This window comes from Polypterus senegalus, chromosome 13 (assembly GCF_016835505.1).
Source record: "Polypterus senegalus isolate Bchr_013 chromosome 13, ASM1683550v1, whole genome shotgun sequence".
NCBI classification, from domain to species: Eukaryota; Metazoa; Chordata; class Cladistia; order Polypteriformes; family Polypteridae; genus Polypterus; species Polypterus senegalus.
In genome coordinates this window covers 52743765-52765819 of record NC_053166.1, presented here as the reverse complement: position 1 = coordinate 52765819, position 22055 = coordinate 52743765, and the positions used below count along the sequence as shown (strand labels likewise).

The 22055-nt window shown below is 40.1% G+C and overlaps 1 protein-coding gene across 6 annotated transcripts in view; it reads right to left on the bottom strand.

The window, feature by feature from the left end:
• ablim3 (actin binding LIM protein family, member 3) overlaps positions 1-22055 on the bottom strand; it is a 194657-nt gene that overhangs the window by 97241 nt on the left and 75361 nt on the right. For 5 of the 6 annotated variants that reach the window (XM_039775685.1, XM_039775680.1, XM_039775683.1 and 2 more), the window contains exon 2: positions 6842-6982. In XM_039775685.1, coding sequence (XP_039631619.1) covers positions 6842-6982 — 141 coding nt within the window. The remainder of the gene's footprint in view (positions 1-6841; positions 6983-22055) is intronic. The other variant, XM_039775682.1, reaches the window with a different exon arrangement.

The following is a 22055-nucleotide window of genomic DNA, read 5'->3' as shown; positions in this document are numbered from 1 at the left end:
GTAAGTACAGTAGTTAGTTAGTGATGTATTCTGCATTTGGATTCTTTACTCTGCCAGTCCTCCTGTATATGTATATTTTTGTAATACAGTATATATAGATATACACCGTACACAACTGTATTCACACACTCCCTTTCTCTTTAAACAAATAAACAATGAGACTCCCACTATGACACACACCATTGCATATGGACATGCTCAGCTTCTAAAATTCACATGCACATTCTTTCATGTACATGTCCACTATCCAGATGTCTTTTCTTTTTCTTCTGCTCCTTGTCATGACTGATCGGTGGAAGACATTGTCTTTTTTTGGAATGGCTGCCGTTTTCATATTTGTTTTCTTTACGCACCATTTATCTAGCATTGTCCCAGGTAAATGTGAGTGTCATGAAGCATATTTGTTTTTAACCTCGCCGGTGTTGGTTGAGAATGTATTCTTCTGTCTGCCTGTGGTTCAAATAATAGTGCAGCATGGCAGAGAGTGGGTTGGTGGTGCTGCCTTATATTCAAACATGAGTATTATTTAGCAACAAAAAAATGTCAAAAGAGACAGCAACTGGACTGACTCCTACCCTTAGTAACACTCCATTTTAAAATACATGCAAATCACCTGCACACAACATGTAGATTTGAGTTCAGAAAATCAGCCCATATTCACACTGCAAAGTGCTGTACAGTGGCATCTGCTTAAGAGGTCTTGGGATATGTTAGCCTAGCAGTGCCAAGCCCCCTCATCTTGAAATGGCGAGCAATGCTGCCTTTAAATCCTGTCTAATCCTGCCACTTTCTTAGGAAGGAAATCTGCTCCAGTGACGTTTCTAAGCTGTTTTGTGTGCAAGCGTCTGTGACCCAGTGCCACATGCTCACTTCTGCTTCCTGTCCACTCCCCCAGAAGTGCCATCTAATTTGTGCCATGGCTTCCTGTGCTTTGGAATATCATGCCTCCCCCACTGTCCCCCATTGAGGACAGCAAGACACCCATGTTGAATCTTAAAGAAATATACTGATCAAAAAAATGAAGGGAACACTTAATCATCACAGTCTAACACCAAGTCAATTAAGCTACAGCAATATTAATCTGTCCAGTTAGGAAGCATAAGCGATTGTGAATCAACTTCACCTGCGTTGGTGCAAATATAAAGTGACACATACACTAGACAGGCAACAGCAAGACAGTCTCCAAAACATGAGTGGTCTTATACAGTAGGTGGTGTAAACAGACAATTGCTCTCTCCTTATCCTTCCTGATTGATTCTTCTCTAGTTTTCTGTTTAGTGTCCTTGTCACTACTAGTAGCCAATTCTGGTTATACAAATAGTCCAGTTCCACCAGGATGGCACAACCACATGTGCTGTCACAAGAAGGTTTGCTGTGTCACCCAGCACAGTATCAAAAGTATGGAGGAGATACCAGGAGACTGTGCCACACTGTTTACAGTTACTATGCCCATTGCTAGTCATGTGACACATGGAAATCATTTGACATGTTGCACTATTATGACTTAGTATATACAGTGGTGTGAAAAACTATTTGCCCCCTTCCTGATTTCTTATTCTTTTGCATGTTTGTCACACAAAATGTTTCTGATCATCAAACACATGTAACCATTAGTCAAATATAACACAAGTAAACACAAAATGCAGTTTTTAAATGATGGTTTTTATTATTTAGCGAGAAAAAAAAATCCAAACCTACATGGCCCTGTGTGAAAAAGTAATTGCCCCCTTGTTAAAAAATAACCTAACTGTGGTGTATCACACCTGAGTTCAATTTCCGTAGCCACCCCCAGGCCTGATTACTGCCACACCTCTTTCAATCAAGAAATCACTTAAATAGGAGCTGCCGGACACAGAGAAGTAGACCAAAAGCACCTCAAAAGCTAGACATCATGCCAAGATCCAAAGAAATTCAGGAACATATGAGAACAGAAGTAATTGAGATCTATCAGTCTGGTAAAGGTTATAAAGCCATTTCTAAAGCTTTGGGACTCCAGCGAACCACAGTGAGAGCCATTATCCACAAATGGCAAAAACATGGAACAGTGGTGAACCTTCCCAGGAGTGGCCGGCCGACCAAAATTACCCCAAGAGCGCAGAGAGACTCATCCGAGAGGTCACAAAAGACCCCAGGACAACGTCTAAAGAACTGCAGGCCTCACTTGCCTCAATTAAGGTCAGTGTTCACGACTCCACCATAAGAAAGAGACTGGGCAAAAACGGCCTGCATGGCAGATTTCCAAGACGCAAACCACTGTTAAGCAAAAGAACATTAGGGCTCGTCTCAATTTTGCTAAGAAACATCTCAATGATTGCCAAGACTTTTGGGAAAATACCTTATGGACTGATGAGACAAAAGTTGAACTTTTTGGAAGGCAAATGTCCCGTTACATCTGGCGTAAAAGGAACACAGCATTTCAGAAAAAGAACATCATACCAACAGTAAAATATGGTGGTGGTAGTGTGATGGTCTGGGGTTGTTTTGCTGCTTCAGGACCTGCAAGGCTTGCTGTGATAGATGAAACCATGAATTCTACTGTCTACCAAAAAATCCTGAAGGAGAATGTCTGGCCATCTGTTCGTCAACAAAAGCTGAAGCGATCTTGGGTGCTACAACAGGACAATGACCCAAAACACACCAGCAAATCCACCTCTGAATGGCTGAAGAAAAACAAAATGAAGACTTTGGAGTGGCCTAGTCAAAGTCCTGACCTGAATCCAATTGAGATGCTATGGCATGACCTTAAAAAGGCGGTTCATGCTAGAAAACCCTCAAATAAAGCTGAATTACAACAATTCTGCAAAGATGAGTGGGACAAAATTCCTCCAGAGCGCTGTAAAAAGACTCATTGCAAGTTATCGCAACCGCTTGATTGCAGTTATTGCTGCTAAGGGTGGCCCAACCAGTTATTAGGTTCAGGGGCAATTACTTTTTCACACATGGCCTTGTAGGTTTGGATTTTTTTTCCCTAAATAATAAAAACCATCATTTAAAAACTGCATTTTGTGTTTACTTGTGTTATATTTGACTAATGGTTAAATGTGTTTGATGCGCCACCTCCACCTACTCAAAGCTTCATGATGCTCCAACAATGATGGACGGATTAAAAGGAAGAAGTCTACGTGACCATCATCATCATCAAGTCCTTCCGTGAGAACCCTAAATCCAAAGAGGACTGTTTCATTTATGTTAGGTAGAATGCCCAGAGGGGACTGGGCGGTATCATGGTCTGGAATCCCTACAGATTTTATTTTTTCTCCAGCCGTCTGGAGTTTTTTTTGTTTTTTCTGTCCCCCCTGGCCATTGAACCTTACTCTTATTCGATGTTAATGTTGATTTATTTTTTATAATTATGTCTTTCATTTTTCTATTCTTTAATATGTAAAGCACTTTGAGCTACTGTTTGTATGAAAATGTGCTATATAAATAAATGTTGTTGTTGTTGTTGTTGATGATCAGAAACATTTTGTGTGACAAACATGCAAAAGAATAAGAAATCAGGAAGGGGGCAAATAGTTTTTCACACCACTGTATATCTTACTATTGGAATAAAATTAAAAAGTTCTCAGGGATCACACCTGTTTTGAGCTTTGGTTTTGACTCCTACAGTGCTAGTTATAGAATTGTGGATCTTGGTTTGGTTTCTTATTTTTCATTGCTGACTTTCTGGCTCTGAACTTTTGACTATTCTTTCGCCAGTCAAAACAACTCCTACTTATAAATTTTCAGTTGTCCTTTTCAGGGCAATCACATTTTGTTTCACCAAGCCAATTAAGTCTTATTTCCTCCTTGCTAATGACCCATGGTGTAAGGAACAAACAGAGAAAATCTGAAGTGGTGAATGACTGCAGATCCTAAGTCTTCTCCTCTCCGATGCGGCTAGACAGCTCCAGAAGCTGCAACACACATGTGTCTGGAACTGGAAAGCTGCGCCTAATGATGCAAGCTGGAAGATAGCCAATGGGCCCCAGACATCAAATGACCTGGAAAAAACATGGTTAAGTGCCGGAAACCACAATATACTGTAGAAGGACCAGTTGGTGCTGGTGTGGGTAAATGCTACTTTTTGCTTTTTGTTGTCTCCCGGGAATGAAAGAGAGAGACAGAGAGAAATTAAGGAATACATCAAAGATTAAGAGACTGTTACTAATTGCTTGACTTCATCAGTTGTGGCCCTCCATCACACTCCTGTCACTCAGCTGCATAAATATTGTCCTGTATGATAGTTGAGCTCTTTCTCACTTTCGCTCCCCTTTCTTCTGGTTGAAGAGTGATGTATAATAGATATTTGTCCAAAGGTTGTGGTCTTTCCTCTCATTCCTCCTGTCTGATAATCACTTATAAGGTTGGAGTATTCTCTCTTATTCCTCATGTAAGGCTTCAAAATACAAAATGCCCCATAATATTGTGATAATAAGTACTGGGACACCTTGTTAGTAATTTTTGTTGCTTCAGATATTGTAACTTATTTCCATTCATCTGTCATGAATATTTTGAATGCTTAAACCTTATGGAATATAATATGCGTTTGATATAAAAATTTTGTTAAAAAACATAAATATTTTGTTGTTCATTTCGATTGCATCATACAGTCATTTTGTTGCTTCAGTGTTTTGTTAGTAAGTATTAGGACATAATTTAGTGATTGAGGTGCACTGTCACAAAGGGATGTCTCCCAGGAGGCACTACGTACCACATCATAAAAGCTCCATTATAAACCCTAATGCAGTGCTCAAGTTCATTGTCCGAGATTGTGGATTGAAACCTTGAGCAACCTTAGTCCTGTGCTCTTAGCGACTGGTTTTCTGCTGTAATTGTAGCGGGGCTACATAGTAGTAATAGTGTTGTTTGTGTTCGTACCATGTGCGTCTTGTTTCCATCGTCCCGTTTACTGTTTGTGTGTGTCAGTGATGATGGAAGGAGATCGCAGCCCAAAACCTGGAAAACACCGGTTTTCAATTAATCAATTACATTCGTCACAGGACTATAAAAACAATCAAGTGGGAACAAAGAAAGACAAGGAAAAAGGAGGAGAGAGAGAAGGAGACATTCATTTTACGACCACGAACCACTTGTACCTGCTGTATTCCACATCGTGCATTTCCATCCAGTTTGTCTTTCATTACGCTGGACTCACTCCAACACCCTCATCACGAGAGACCCCGGGGTCGGATCATTTTCCACCATCGCCGAGGATACATGGTGAGGCTGTTCCATTTTGTTCCGGGAATTATAAACACTCCATATATCGGTTAACCACTCATCTGCATTCAGGACAATTGTTACTCGGACTCAAGTTCACGACCGTTCATTTCCGTGCTTCATTCATTCTTTTTTGATATTTGTGTTGTTTGTAATATGTTACAAGGGCAAGGGAGGGGTTGTTATATTCATATAGGGATTTGTCATGGTGTTGCTTTGGTGGAGGGATATTTATAATATGTTTAGCTTGTCTGTTTCATTTAATACAATTTATCAGTTTAAGTTTATATATCTGCATTTCTTTTGTGCTTATTTACACCGTCGATTGTGGGGGAAAGGTTTAATTTGTTAAAGGTACGGCTTGATTAGATTTAACCTCAGCAATTAATCCAGGCCACAGGTCTTGGAGGTGTAGCTGCTGGCCGGGTAAGGGGTCGGCTGTTACATAATGATTCATTGGATTCCACTACTCACTTCAATTCACAACAATATAGGAAAGGACTCTTAGCAATTCTTGTTTGGACTTCATTTACAATTTCATACCTTGGTTTTTGATAACAATGTTTCTGAACTATTACATACTAACTCTCATTGCAGTTCCCAAAAAAACATGAGCATCAACCGTTTCCGTTTCAACATACCTGTGCAGTTACTCACAATCTACCCTCTCAGCAGGTAATTCAGAAAGGTCAGCTGGAACTCAAAAAGCTAAGCTGCTTTTGATAAGCCCTAATGTCCAAATGTCCAAAGTGCTGTGGCCCTCCCTCTCACTTTACCTGTCAAGCTGCTGCATTCATATTGATCCCCGAGCTTGTAGACCTTCCTCTCACTCTTCCTGTCAGGCCGCTCTATAGATAATCACCCATAAGCCTGTCATACTTTCTCTCATTTTTCCTGTCAGGCTGCAGAATGCACAATGCCCTAAAAGACTGTGGCCTTCCTTCTCAGTCAGGCTGCTGCATTGATAGTGCCTCCTAAGACTATGAAGCCGTCCCTCACTTCTCATGTCAGAATGCAGTGCATTGCTGATATGTGTCTAAAGGGCACTACTCTTCTTGTCTCTTTTCCTGTCAGTTTGCTACACAGATGATCACCCTCAAATCTATAGTACTTGCTCTCATTTCTCCTGTCAGGCCACAACATATATAGGGGCCTATGAGGTTGTGTCTGTCTCTGTCACTCCAGTCGGGCTGCCACATACTTACTGTACTATATTTCTTGACTATATAAAGCTGTAACGCTTTCACTTTTTCCTTCCATCAAGATGCTGCATATACATATGGGCTGTAAGGCAAAGTGCCTTCTTTCATCTCTGTCTGGCTGTGTATAACATACATATGATCCAATAAAGCTGCAGGCCTCTCTGTCTGGAGTCTAGCATAGATTCACTCCAGGGAGAGATGCAAATGACTCAGCTTTCTCTTCTGCCAACTATTTAATCTTCTCAGTTTTAATATTTTGCAACATTTGTTTTCCTGACGGTATGTCACTCTCAATTAAGTTAAACGGACAAACATCCACAGACATGTAACTGGAGTATAAAAACCTCATATGCCTGCAATGTCTGAAAGTCTGATGGCCTTCAAACACAAGTAATGGGAGGTATAATAAAGAAAGTGCAGTAGCAGCACAGACTTACCTTCACAGGTGAAGCACTTCACATGGAAATGGGTGCTCTGCACTCTCACCACTTCTCCTTTGCACACATCTCCACAACGATAGCACTGAATCACAGAGGCACCTCTTGATGTGCTGTAGGAGTTCTGCTGGTAGGGAACTGCTGGAAGCAAACCAAGAAAGAAGTCACTGGACTAACACTTACAGAATGGCAGAAAATGAAAGAACCTCCTACATAATTTAGTGATGGTTAAGAAAGGAAAGGTTAAGAAGGGACTGGGAGAAGGTTACCAGCTGTGAGCACGCCATCTAAAGATAAAGGCCCACTGAGTCCATGGACCTCCCAAAGCCTTAGCTTATATTATTTTGCTCTGGTTTCTTCTTTTCTCTTTACTCCACTGTTTACTTGAGTGAATGGGAGAAGGAGAAAATGCAAACTCAACATGATATTAATGGAGAAATATTTATGAAACTGTGTTTACTGCACTGGGTTGGACACCATGAATTCCTTTTGAGCTGCCTACTCATGAATTTTACAATTTAATTCCATATACAAAAATATTCATATGACAATAAATGGCCTAGGACTGTAGACCTCTTATTATTAACATGCCCATTCTGCAGATTCAAGTTTAGTACTAGTAACAGTAGTAGCATTGTCTTTTGTACAGAGTACAATGAAATCATAACTTACAATTTCAACCAATATGTAACATGTCACCACTCACTGTAGTTTGGGTTGTAATATCTGATAACGAAAGAAATGGCTTTACAAGAAGTCATATCTGTTTTCTCATCCAAGAAATTAACCACAATACGTTTAGAAAAAGCTAGAAAGTTTAGAAATAGCCCCCTGCACAGCTATTAATGGGTGACTATCTCAATGTGGAACTTTGTGAGTGTGAACTCAGGTGGAGACAAGGGTAGGAGTACCTTTACAACATTTCATCATAGTTTAATATGCCCATCACCCCCTGCATAAATAGTGCCTATCACTGCAATGTAAGTGAGTCCCTTATAATTTTTTTACCACCAGAATGGTGATGCTTTTCGAGATCAAGTATGGCACAGGCCAAATACTGTGTTTGTCCCCCTTTGCCAAAGAGACACACCTCAGTAGACAGCCTATGTTGTCTTTTCCATGGGCCACTGATTCTGTAAATACATTTCTATGCTGGACACAAAGTAGACACTGCTGCTTAAGAGTAACATTTTGTAACACCCATCCATATTGGGTGGTCCAGATCTAATTATGCAATTTTCATTACGCTATAACTTATTAAGTTTATTACATAAAAAATCACCCGAAAAATCCCAGACCATTGAGAAGTGTACAAACTGACAACATGAAGAATCGTCTTCGCACCGAACTGGAATCGTCCCCGCATAAATCAAAGTCATCCAGACGATCTGGATCTGCATAATTAGATCTGGACCACCCTGTACATTAAAGAACCTGCTTAATCCAATTCATCTTTATGGGCTGGAGCTTATCCAGGCAGCAATGGGCAAACTTGAGTGGGACGCTGGTTCATTGCAGAACTCACTATTTCGTAATCACCTATTAAACAACTATACATATCTTTTACTCATGGAAGCAAAGCAGAGTACAGTAAAGCCTTGATTATCTGTCACTTGATTATCCATCAATCTCTGTTAACCATCAGGGCTGAAAAAAAAAGTGCATGCCAGTGCCTACCTATTACTGTACTACTACTGCCGTGTGGTATGCTGTGAGCTCCGCACATTGCTAGCACGTAGTGTTCTTCCCCAGCACCACATGTCAGGCTGCATTTTGAAATCACAGTGTCAGTTACGTACCTTCAGTTTTAATGTTGTTTTGTAGCTTATAAGTAATCTAATATACATTGTTATGGCTGATAAACGTAAGTGTGTGGTGTTGGAATTGTTACAAAAAAACTGAAATTATTAAACATTTACAAAATGTCAAAAGTGCTTCAAGTATTGCTTCAATTTACGGAGTAGGAAGAACAACAGTGAACGATATAAAGTGTGATTCTCACAAAATTGAAAAACATGTTGAAAATGGAAACCACTGACAGTTAATGTTAATGTTCTCCTGTATTGTAATTTACTTTTTAAATTCTGTTATATTATGTTTTGTTAATATATTGTGATGGGCAGGCAGCTTGTGATGCACTGTACGGGAGCAGAAAGTGTGTAATGAATGCTGTAAGTGATGGGACTGGGCGAAGGGCTTCTGTTCTGTGAGGGGCGGACACGGCTCTTAGGAGATGAGTAACAGGAGAAGTTAGGAGAAAAAGAAAGGTGCGACAGAAGGAAGTTTAGAGTAGAGAGTCAGGAGACAATAAGCAGGAGTGTTTGCGAAATAGAGAAAACAAGGAACGTAACTGGCGTGAAATAAAGTAATTGGTGGGGAACGCTTTCTTATATTGCTTTGGAGGTGTGCTCTGTAATCCTGATAATGGTGTATAAGACAGGGCACCATTTGGTACAAAATGAAGACTCCAAGTGAAATGTAAAATGTATCTCTGATTTGTGTTTCCTCAATATGCAGGTTGTTACAATATTATATGAATTGATTCATTTTGTTAATACTATATTATATTTTGTTTTGTAAATAAATATGACTATTTGCTAATCTACAGTGTATCATTTTTAAAGTAGCTGTTCTATTATCCGTCTTTTCTGTTATCCATCACAGCCCCGGTCCTGACGTCTGACAGATAATTAAGGTTTTACTTTACTTGGAAAATAACCCATGAAGGTATGGGGGAAACATTCAAACTTCATACAGAGGGTGCCAGGATTCAGGTTTCAGTCTTCTGGAGCTGTGATGAAGCACTATGCCACCGTTCTAGTCTTCATAACACACCAAGTGCAAAGTTCGCAGTATTACAGTATGGTAAGAACACACACAGGGAAAAGAGACAAAACTCGGTAGGAATTTAAAAGCAGGAGACATATTTTGTGAATTTAACAAGATCACACATGAGAAGATGTGGACTATATCAAAGATACTGCAGACTCTGATAACCTTGCTGGTTAAGAGTCCAAAGCAGATCTCACACCTAGAAGCCGATTCTTTCACCATTTCAGTGACTCTGACAAGATCGTATCGGAAAACACATCTGATCACAGACTGGAAGACTCTGAGAAGATCACCAGTACCTGATATCTCTTACAGAATGACAAAAATAAAGACTCTGTAAGATCCCAGAGAGTCTAACATAATCACAAAATCATGTGTTACAAGCCTACATTTATTACATGTTAATATTACATGTCACAAGCTAGGACATTCTATCAAACAGGAATGGAAATTATGAAGAACATTTGCATAGAAAATCTATGATGACCATGCACTGGGATGACTCAATGGACTTTGAGAAGAACACAGCCTATTTGAGTGAGGCAGAAATTCTCAAAAAGGCAACATATTGCATGCCATACTGTGATGATCACACACTACAGTAACTAAAACTCACACTGAGACTGTGCACTGTATTAGGATAAGAAAATAAGGCTAGGAGAGCTAACTGAACAAATTCTAGTGAAAGGCCAAGGTTCCTTTCATGTAGGACACAGAAAGGCTGATGGCACGAGCCTCCCTTAATGCTTCACTGGTAGTGCCCTGCATAGCTAATCTACTTGTGAGTTGCATCCCCTAAAAAGTCTGTTTTTAATTTGTTCGCATGTCTGAGCACATGCTGCAGGGCCATAATGTGTAACAATAACTTAGATGAGCCATCTGAGAGCAGTGACAGATGACCTTAGTGCTTGGCACAGCAGCCTGTTTCTTCCTGCCAACTGGACATCTGCTGAAAAGGATGTCAGAGTGACTGGTGCCGAGAAGAGCACTCGACTGCATATTCTCTCAGCCATCTCTTTTTGGCTGACTTTGAGGAAGCAGATTGTTACTGGACATATAGTACATCTCACTGTATTGTTCTTCATTCCCGTTTACTTTGTTTGGAGCTAAATAAAATAAGGAGTGACTATGTGGTGTCATCCTTCCTTTTATTCTCAAAGTTTAGATACTCGTTGAACCTTCCAGGGAAATTAATCCAGTTCAACATGAAAATTTAATTCATTAAAAAAGCCACTGGCTGAACTTCCATCAGCAGTACTCGATGAACATCTTTGCCTCTCATGAGACTATTAACGGGTTATAATACAAATCCACAAACACTCTCATGTAAAAATGGGGAGAGTAATGTGAATGCTAACAATTCAGTTTCTACACACACAGCACTACACAGTAAACATGCCAGCTATTAACAGTGGAAAGCAAGAAAGGGGCATCTCAAGAAAACAATAAGAGTGATGCCATATCAGTACCCCATGGCATGTCTATTATGGGTACCACAGCTGAACTGGCTGTAATCATTTGGCAGAGGCACTGAGTAAATCCACTCTGTTCTACTGTATACTTTCAAAATTTGCCAGGCTAATACTGTAGAACACTTCCTAAAACTGCTAAAAACCCATTATTTTAAAATGCCTTTCTTGCAGCTCCATTTTAGTCCCAATTAGTCTACAGTGGTGTGAAAAACTATTTGCCCCCTTTCTGATTTCTTATTCTTTTGCATGTTTGTCACACAAAATGTTTCTGATCATCAAACACATTTAACCATTAGTCAAATATAACACAAGTAAACACAAAATGCAGTTTTTAAATGATGGTTTTTATTATTTAGGGAGAAAAAAAATCCAAACCTACATGGCCATGTGTGAAAAAGTAATTGCCCCTTGTTAAAAATAACCTAACTGTGGTGTATCACACCTGAGTTCAATTTCCGTAGCCACCCCAGGCCTGATTACTGCCACACCTGTTTCAATCAAGAAATCACTTAAATAGGAGCTGCCTGACACAGAGAAGTAGACCAAAAGCACCTCAAAAGCTAGACATCATGCCAAGATCCAAAGAAATTCAGGAACAAATGAGAACATAAGTGAGATCTATCAGTCTGGTAAAGGTTATAAAGCCATTTCTAAAGCTTTGGGACTCCAGCGAACCACAGTGAGAGCCATTATCCACAAATGGCAAAAACATGGAACAGTGGTGAACCTTCCCAGGAGTGGCCGGCCGACCAAAATTACCCCAAGAGCGCAGAGACGACTCCTCCGAGAGGTCACAAAAGACCCCAGGACAACATCTAAAGAACTGCAGGCCTCACTTGCCTCAATTAAGGTCAGTGTTCACGACTCCACCATAAGAAAGAGACTGGGCAAAGCGGCCTGCAGGGCAGATTTCAAGACGCAAACCACTGTTAAGCAAAAAGAACATTAGGGCTCGTCTCAATTTTGCTAAGAAACATCTCAATGATTGACAAGACTTTTGGGAAAATACCTTGTGGACTGATGAGACAAAAGTTGAACTTTTTGGAAGGCAAATGTCCCGTTACATCTGGCGTAAAAGGAACACAGCATTTCAGAAAAGAACATCATACCAACAGTAAAATATGGTGGTGGTAGTGTGATGGTCTGGGGTTGTTTTGCTGCTTCAGGACCTGGAAGGCTTGCTGTGATTGATGGAACCATGAATTCTACTGTCTACCAAAAATCCTGAAGGAGAATGTCCGGCCATCTGTTCGTCAACTCAAGCTGAAGCGATCTTGGGTGCTGCAACAGGACAATGACCCAAAACACACCAGCAAATCCACCTCTGAATGGCTGAAGAAAAACAAAATGAAGACTTTGGAGTGGCCTAGTCAAAGTCCTGACCTGAATCCAATTGAGATGCTATGGCATGACCTTAAAAAGGCGGTTCATGCTAGAAAACCCTCAAATAAAGCTGAATTACAACAATTCTGCAAAGACGAGTGGGCCAAAATTCCTCCAGAGCGCTGTAAAAGACTCATTGCAAGTTATCGCAAGCGCTTGATTGCAGTTATTGCTGCCAAGGGTGGCCCAACCAGTTATTAGGTTCAGGGGACAATTACTTTTTCACACAGGGCCATGTAGGTTTGGATTTTTTCTCCCTAAATAATAAAAACCATCATTTAAAAACTGCATTTTGTGTTTACTTGTGTTATATTTGACTAATGGTTAAATGTGTTTGATGATCAGAAACATTTTGTGTGACAAACATGCAAAAGAATAAGAAATCAGGAAGGGGGCAAATAGTTTTTCACACCACTGTATATGGGCATTGAATGATCATTTTCCTCCTGGTTCTGCAGTTCTGTGCTAATCTGTACTATTTTCTGCTGTCTTTTCTAGCTCTTCCGTGGTGATGATCTGCGCCACCACCACCTGATCCAGGTACCATGCTGCCCCCTGCATTTATGGATTGAATGGCGGGTGTCCCAGATGTCCATGTGACCATCATCATCAAATTCTTCCATGTGAAGTCTGTAAACCAGTAAGGACTGATTTAGACCATCTACAGTATGTTAGGTAGAATGCCCAGCGGAGGCTGGGTGGTCTTTTGGCTTTGGAACCCTTGCAGAATTTGCCTTTTTCTCCAGTCTAGCTGGAGTTTTTACTTTTTCTGGCCTCCTGCCCATCCGACCTTACCTTTGCTTTGTTAAATAATGTCATTGCCTGATCTCGTTTGTATATGTTCAATATATTAACTTCCTTTAAATTTTATGTTGTAAAGCACTTTGAGGTACATTGCTTGTATGGAAATGTGTTATTAAAATAAATGCTGTTGTCGTCGTCAAATGGGCTCATCTCCATATTTTGCCTAGTACACCACGAATAATGAACTGGACTTTAACCCACAAGGAATGATTCACTTGGAAAAGAAACTCAGAGTTTTATGGTTAAAAAAGGCATTTAACAGTCTTGAAGAATTGCGGTGTAAAATTAGCAATAGCTAAGCACCGAGTAAGAATATCTGAAACACATTTTATGTTTTAACAACAAAACATAAAATGGTATAAAAGTATGAATTTATAGCTGCTCTTTAGCCTCCAAACAGGGATTTCAAGAACCCAAATGTGCTACTTTCAAGTGCTAGGTGACTGGACCCACTTTGTTCAGTTCAAGGCTGTGAGGGAGAAGCCAGTCAAAGGTATGCAAAGCGCTATGCAGGAGCCAACCCTGGCTTGAGCTTCACTGACTGGATCCACCTGTTTGCAATTCTCTGAATGTCAAAGCGTTTTCTAACATTTGCATGAAGTTTACTTTTAACCAGCTTCCAGCTGTTGCAATCCTCTCTTGTTGGCAAACCTTTAATGCAACATCTGGCATCCACCTTACTTACTCCCTTCGTCATTTAAAACCTTCTGCCACATCTTTTTTTAATCTTTGCTGAAGCTGTCTTTCCTCTTACCTCCTCGTGCCTGGTAGTCTTCAAGTTAGCATATTCTCTGGACCTTCTATAGTCTTTTAAGAATAAAACCAAAACTGATTGTGATATTGCATTTTATACCTTAAGAGGAGTTTTTCTAGGTGTACAGTGCACAAACTAACATATGATGTGCACTCCACCATTCTCTTTGCTTTTGAACAATTTTAGTAAATTGTCTAGCTGTAACAGCCATGAGTCCAATACAACTTTAAAAGTTGTGCATTATAATGTTCAACTCCATGTGCCATGCAAAACACTTTTATTTTATTTTGCTTTATAAATGTGAAACTTTCTATGTGTTCATAACATCCTTTACAGTGCCTATACAGGTATTCACCACTTTGGAAGTTTTCACATTTTGGTGTTATTCAGTTTGGCTTTATTTGACAATGATGAGAGGCCTTGCACCAAACTACAACAGTGACTCTATGCTGGTGTTTGTTCACTAAGTCATCTGATTCTGGAAATCGTGTTGTGCCTCACACTAACCTGCACTCTGTGGGTGACTGGGACTTTGGAATGACCTCCCGAAATGAATTAGATAAGCTGACTCCATTCATTCTTTTAAAAAACAACTTAAAACTCATCTGTTCTGGCTCTTAAATTAACTTAACATTCTGTCCCTTCTTTCAGTTTACCTCTTTGTCCAGATGCTTAGGATAATTTGTGTGTGTGTGTGATATCACAAATTATGTGATTTACTCACACAGTTCTTTTAGTATTGAATTTAGAATTATGCTCTGGTTTATTCTTTCTTTTATTCTATTTAATTCTTTGTATATTCTGTATTTATTACTTTATTGCTTTATGCAGAAACTATTTGTATCTTAATTGCCTTGTGCATGGAAAAGGCACTATATTAATAAAATGTATTATTATTCTTATTAATATTGCTATTATTATTATTATTAATAATAATAATAATAATAATAATAATAATATCACATAAGGATTCACCTCCTTCAAGCTATTAAGTAAATTCTCGTTTGGCAGCCAAGACAGCTTGAGTCTGTGTGTGGCGGTCTTGAGTGAAAAGTCATTTTCAATTCCAGCCACAAATTCTCAATTCTCAATCATCTCAGCCCATATTTGTCAAACCTCTCAACAGACTCAAAAATCTCAGAGTGATTATACAGTAAATGTGTTCTTTTCTCAATGTAGCACTTTGAGCTACATTGTTTGTATGAAAATGTGCTATATAAATAAATGTTGTTGTTCAGAGTAGGAGTAATAGCATTTTATACTCTCAAATTCAACAGGACTTAGGAGAGCTTGTGAACTGTCCTACCTCAGTAGGAGCTGCCAGAAAATGGTGTTCAGACACAGATCAGCATGCACATTCTGGAAAAGGCAGAATGTTTTGGAAAGACTGGACAATGGTGAACTCGTAAAAAGATACGGATTTGACAGAAATATTCTACAATACATATTCACTCCATTTACATGAAAAAGCCATGTGGCATCATCTAAAATTAATGTGCTGGTCAAATTACATTGTTTGCCACATTTAAAATATAGCTTTTCAAAAAGGATGATTTTAATTCTCTTAATATAATACACAGTTTTATACATTTTTCCACATTCTATTTAAGGTAACGTTAAATCAAACTGCACTCTGCGAATAAGATGGCACTGCTGAGTTCGGCTGACGTCCTGGTCACTCCATTAAGATTGTGCATTAACTTTTTGGTTATTTTTTGTCAAATTGCTTGCACAAATTACCACTGCTTTGATTATTTATGACATGAGAACACTTTTAAATACTGGGAACCAGTTTACTCATCTATTTTGAGGCAATCTACCTATTGACCTTTTGTGTCCAGGAGAAATTCTCCATGAGATCCGATGTGATGAGGAGAACAATAACAAATGCGATATACAAACTAAACCACTGTGATGGAGAAGAAACACGTGCGACAAAAGAGCCAGCATGCGGAACGGATTGAGGTATAAACCACATCACCCTCCTCTGCCCAGTATCCTGGTAGCAAATGTCCATTCACTCAAAAACAAGATGGATGATCTCCTGGATGAGCCAGGATTAAATTCCAACCTGGAAATCAGGGACTGCAATGTTCTTTGCTTGACTGAAACATGACTTTCACCTGCAATACCGAACCAAGCAGTAACCCTCCCTGAGAATTTCTCTGTCTTTGGATGGACAGAACAGCTGAATTTGGTAAAGTAAAAGGTGGAAGTGTCTGTTTAATGATAATAATAAATGGTGTGATCCTAGGAACATCTCAACGTTTCTCACTTCTGCTTTGCTGGTCTGGAACATCTGACGCTCATCTGCTGCTCTCATTACTTACCACATCAGTTTTCTGCTGTTATCATCACCTCTGTCTATATAAACCCTCAGGCTAGTGTAGATAAGGCTTGCACCTGGAAGCAACATTTATTGTTGTGGGGGACTTTAACAAAGTTAATCTTAGACGGGTCAAGCCAAACTTTCACTAGCATGGCACATGTCCAACCAGAGAAGGAAACACACTGGACCATTGTTACCTTCAGTTCAAGTCAGGCTACAAAGCACTTTCATAACTGGCTTTCTGCAGGTTGGACCATGCCTCCATTTTCCTTCTCACCAAGTACACAAAATGCATCATGAGTGATGTTTCAGTGATGAGAGAGAGATCAAACACTGGTCTACTCAGTCAGAAGCCATGCTACATGTTCCGGTTGAGCTCTAACAACGTCAACGAGTTTGCAGCTGTAACTGTCAGCTTTGTTGCTATAATAGCAAAGTCCATCATTCCAATAAAAACAATCCGGTGTTTCCCCAATCAGAAGCTGTGGGTAGACAAAACCATCTGGGATGCAGTCAACGCGAGCATCATGCCTTACAACACAGGATTGCAGACTGGAGACTATAGTGAGTACACGGAAGCCTGCTACTCTGTAAGGAGGGTTGTGAAAAAGGTGGTACAAGGAGAGTCTAACATTTATTTGTGAGGCAGCAGACAAATGTGGCAGGGACTACAGACCATTGTGGATTTTAGAGGTAAACCCACTGTGTGTGTTGACTCTTCTCTGGCTGACGACCTGAATGATTCCTATGCGTGGTTTGACACTAACACAGCTAAGAATTAACTTGCCAGTTAGTGAGGATAATAGTACAATAATTAACACTGCTCAGAACAGTGGAGTTACGATCTCTGTTTCAGAGCATGATGTCCTTTGTGCTCTGAGGCATGTGAACTGCAGGAAAGCACCAGGTCGGATAGAATCTCTGGGCACATTCTTAAATCATGTGCCAATCAGCTAGCTGGAGTGTTTACATCCATCCTAAATGACTGTTTAGCCCAGTTTGTGGTTTCTACCCAATTTTAAAAATCTGTTATTGTACCCATACCAAAAAACAACAAATCCAGTTGCCGTAATGATTACCATCCTGTAGCAATCATGTCTCTTGTCATGGAGTGCTTTGAGGGGATTATTAAAGACTCCATCTGTACCTCCTTCCAAGGGACTTTGACTCCAGCTTGCATACTGTACAAACAGGTCTACTGGTGACATTATCTTTCATTTTCTGCACACCTCTTTGTCTCACAAAGACAACAACAAGGGAAATTATATAAGACTGTTGCTTATAGACTACAGCTTGGATTTTAACACCACTGCCCCCCACTTATTGGCCACAAAGGTTAAAGACCTGGGACTGAAAATCCCCGTCTGTCACTGGGTGGTGGATTTTCTAATGGGCAGGCCTCAGGTGGTGAGAGCAGGCAACTGCTTCTCCAACACTATCACTGTCAACACCGGTGTCCCACAAGGCTGTGTACTGAATCCTCTGCTGTACTTCCTTTACACACACAGTTTTGTAGCCAAGCACAGCTCCAACACCATTGTTAAGTCTGTTGATTATACAGTGGTCTTAGGCCTCATTTCCAGCATGATGAGGAGACCTATCTGGATGAGGCAAAGAACCTGGCAGTGTGGTGCCAGGCTCATAATCTCCCGCTGAATGTCAACAATACCAAGGAGCAAGTGGTGGTCTTCAGGCGGAATCTGCAGCAGATCTACAGCCGTATCAGCATAAATGGATTTCCTGTTGAGAAGGTGAGTGGCTTCAGATACCTGGGTGTACACATCACCGAAGACCTGATATGGACCCAGCACACACAAATTCAGGTCAGGAAGCCAAGACAGCACCTTTATCACCTGAGGCGGTTAAGGAGATTCAAGGTCTCTTCTGAAAACTGCTAAAACTGGCGCCATAGAAAGCATCCCAATACAGAGCTACACATGGTTTGGGAACTGTTCAGTTCAAGATCACCACCTGCAGAGAGTGGCGAGTTCAGCAGAGCGCATCTTAAGGTCAGTACTGTCTTCTCTGCAGGACATATACACCAAACACTGTACGACAAGGGTAATTAAAATAATTATGAACTCTACCCACCCCAGTAACAGACTGCTCAGCTTGCTCAATTCAGGCAAGTGGCTACACAACCTAATGGCAAAGACTTAGAGACTAAAGAGGAGCTTCTACCCTCAGGCCATCAGGATCTTGAACTCTGACATGCCAGCAAACATTCGAACCTAAACCTCATGGCTCACTCACTTTTACTTACTGCACAGTCACTTTATACTTTTTACTGTTTCAGATATCAGATTTTAACTTTATTTTAATCTAGTTTAACTAAATTTAATTTCATTATCTTTTTCTTCATTTTTTAATTTATTCTATTGTGTGTTTGCTTTTGTTTTGCACAACTGGCTAGCTTTTCATTCCACTGCACATTGTACCTGTATAACTCTGTGTGTCTGACGAATAAAATATTTGAATCTTGAACCTCGTAGGGTGGCATGGTGGCGCAGTGGTAGAGCTGCTGCCTCGCAGTTAGGAAACCTGGGTTCGCTTCCCGGGTCCTCTCTTCTTGGAGTTTGCATGTTCTCCCCATGTCTGCATGGGTTTCCTCCGGGCGCTCCGGTTTCCTCCCACAATCCAAAGACATGCAGGTTAGGTGGATTGGCGATTCTAAATTGGCCCTAGTGGGTGTGTTTGTGTGTGTCCTGCGGTGGGTTGGCACCCTGCCCAGGATTGGTTCCTGCCTTGTGCCCTGTGTTGGCTGGGATTGGCTCTAGCAGACCCCTGTGACCCTGTATTTGGATTCAGCGGGTTAGAAAATGGATGTATGGATGGATGGATGAACCTCGTATTCATGCAAGTAACTGGTATTTCTTGAGCTGTTGGTGTAATCGACAGCACACACATAAAGCTCATTGCCCAAAGTGTGGATTAGCACACATTTATAAATCAGAAGCGACCAGACAGTATCAGCACACAGGAGGCCAATGAGTGCAAACTATATTGAAGAAGTCAGCTTATTAACCTGAAGACAGGCAGAGCTGGATGGGTGATTCACAGCGCAATGTCACACAGAACATTAGAACAATCTAGATGAGAATAGGCCATTCAGCCCAACAAAACTCGTCAGTCCTATCCACTTAATTCTTCTAAACAAATATCAAGTCGAGTTTTGAAAGTCCTTACTGTTTGCCACACGATTTATTAGCTTATTCCAAGTATCTATGGTGCTCTGTGTAAATAAAAACTTCCCAATGTCTGAGCAAAATTTACCCTTAACAAGTTTCCAACTATGTCCCTGTGTTTTTAATGAACTCATTTTAAAATAACAGTCTCGATCCACTGTACTAATTCCCATCATACATTAAACACTTCTATCAGGTCACCTCTAAATCTTCTTTTGCTTAAACTGAAAAGGCTCAGCTCTTTCCATCTTTCTTCATAATTCATCCCCTGTAGCCCTGGAATGAGCTGAGTCGCTTTTTTCTCGACCTTTTCTAGTGCTGCTATGTTCTTTTTGTAGCCTGGATACCAAAACTGTACTCAGTATCCCAGATGAGGCCTCACCAGTACTCTGCATTCCTTGAACCCTGGGAAGGTTCAAGAAGGCAGGTGGAGATGCCCAGGACATTGGATAAATAGAGCCTCATAGAACATATCAGGAAAGAGGCCCAGCAAGTCACTCTGGAATATGACTGGGAACACCGGAAGAGTGAATGAGATGTCAGAAACAGAATAGCCATGGTTAGTTTTATTAACTGTTGCCTTATGTGGCTTTCTTCTGAGTGATGTGGTGATTCTTCTAGTATGGCCGTGGATCATACATTATTAAATAAATGTGCCTGTTATTGGGCTTAACGTTCACTGTGATGTCACTCATTCTGAAAAGTGAATTACTACTCCTCGCTGAGAGTAGGTGTGGGACACTTTACAACTACTTTTCATGTCTTGCTCTTGGGTAGGACAAATTCTGATCTCAGTCAGACTTTTTGTGAAATTCCTAGGAGTAATTCTGAGATGTTTGATAAATATGGGCACTGGATTCTGACTAAGCCGCTACAGGACATTAACATTTTTGTTTTTAAGTCATCCCTGTGAAGCTTTAGCTTTATGCTTGGGGTCATTGTCTTGCTAGAAAATAAATCTTCTTACAAGGCACAGGTTTCTTTTCTACTGCATCAAGTTTTCCTCCAAGATTTCTCAGTTTTTTGACGCATTCATTTTACCCTCGTGAGCCTTTCAGGGCCTGCTGCAGAGAAGCATCCCCAAAGCAACATGTTGCCAACAACATGCTTCATGGTGGGGATGGTGTGTTTTTAATAATTTTCTGTGTTCTCCTTATGCCAAGAACCTCAGTTTCTCATCAGACCATAGAACCTTCTTCCAACTGACTTCAGAGTTGCCCATGTGCCTTCTGACAACCTCTAGTCAAGAGCATTTTTTAACAGCGACTTTTTCTTTGCCACTCTCCCTTAAACCTGCAACTGGTGAAGCACCCAGGCAACATTTGTTGTGCTTGTCCAATCTAATCCTCTGTAACTTTTAATTCATTTAAAGTAATCTCACAGATCTTTTGGTTGTATCCCTACTAGTCTTCTCCTTGCATGATCATTTTATTTTTGTGGATAGCCTGCTGTAGTCAGACTTACTACTGTGCCATACACTTTTCACTTCTTAATGATTGATTTAACTGGACTTCAAAGGATATTCAGTGACTTGGATATGTTCTTCTCTCCATCCCCTGACTTTTGTTTTTTACAGAGTTGTTTATTGTGTTCTTCAGTCTTCATTGTGTAGGTTAGGCCATCATACTGACTCACCAGAAGTTGGACCTTCCAGATAAGGTGCATTTATAATCCCAGCCCTGTAATCTCTAATGAACTAATGATGTGATTTCTAAAAACAGTTGGCTACACCAGTGATGGTTTTTGGGTGTCATAAAACAGGTGAATATGCATGCAATCAATTATTTCGTGTTCTATATCAGGGTTAGGGTTAGGGTTAACCTTCAGTCTCAGTCCTGGGGACCCACTGTGGCTGCAGGTTTTTGTTCCAGCCAGATTCATAATCAGTGACAACTGATAACACGGATCTTATTTACTTAGCTGGTATTTTTTTCCTTTTCTCTTATTCTACACTCAGAAAAGCACAGAAGCATGATTTTTACATTTATAAGACATTTTGAAATGTTTCTATTTTTGCTATAGATTTAAATGCTTGACTGTCTTTTGTTGATTTCATTAAATTTTGCCCTTTCTCTGTGCAGTTTGCTCCCTTCATTGTACCTTAATAATGATAATTAAAAACTAGCAAAGCAGACACCCAGGTAAACACCACTGAAATGTGAAAGGCTGGAACTACTTTAGAGTCAGACCCGCTAAATAGTAAATAATGGATTAATTATACAATAAGAACACATGGAAAAGTAGAATGAAAATCAAGATGAAAATATTGTTAAAAAGGAAAAAAATACATTACTCCCATATAACTGCTTAGTACATTTTAATATATACTGTATATATGTATTTTTTTTTTTTACCAAATTTAGTTTTCTAATTTCTATATTGTTCCCAAAACACAGAATCTGGGAAATAACAGTTCCCTTAATTAGCCCAAGAGTCCAATTAAAAAACAGAAGCT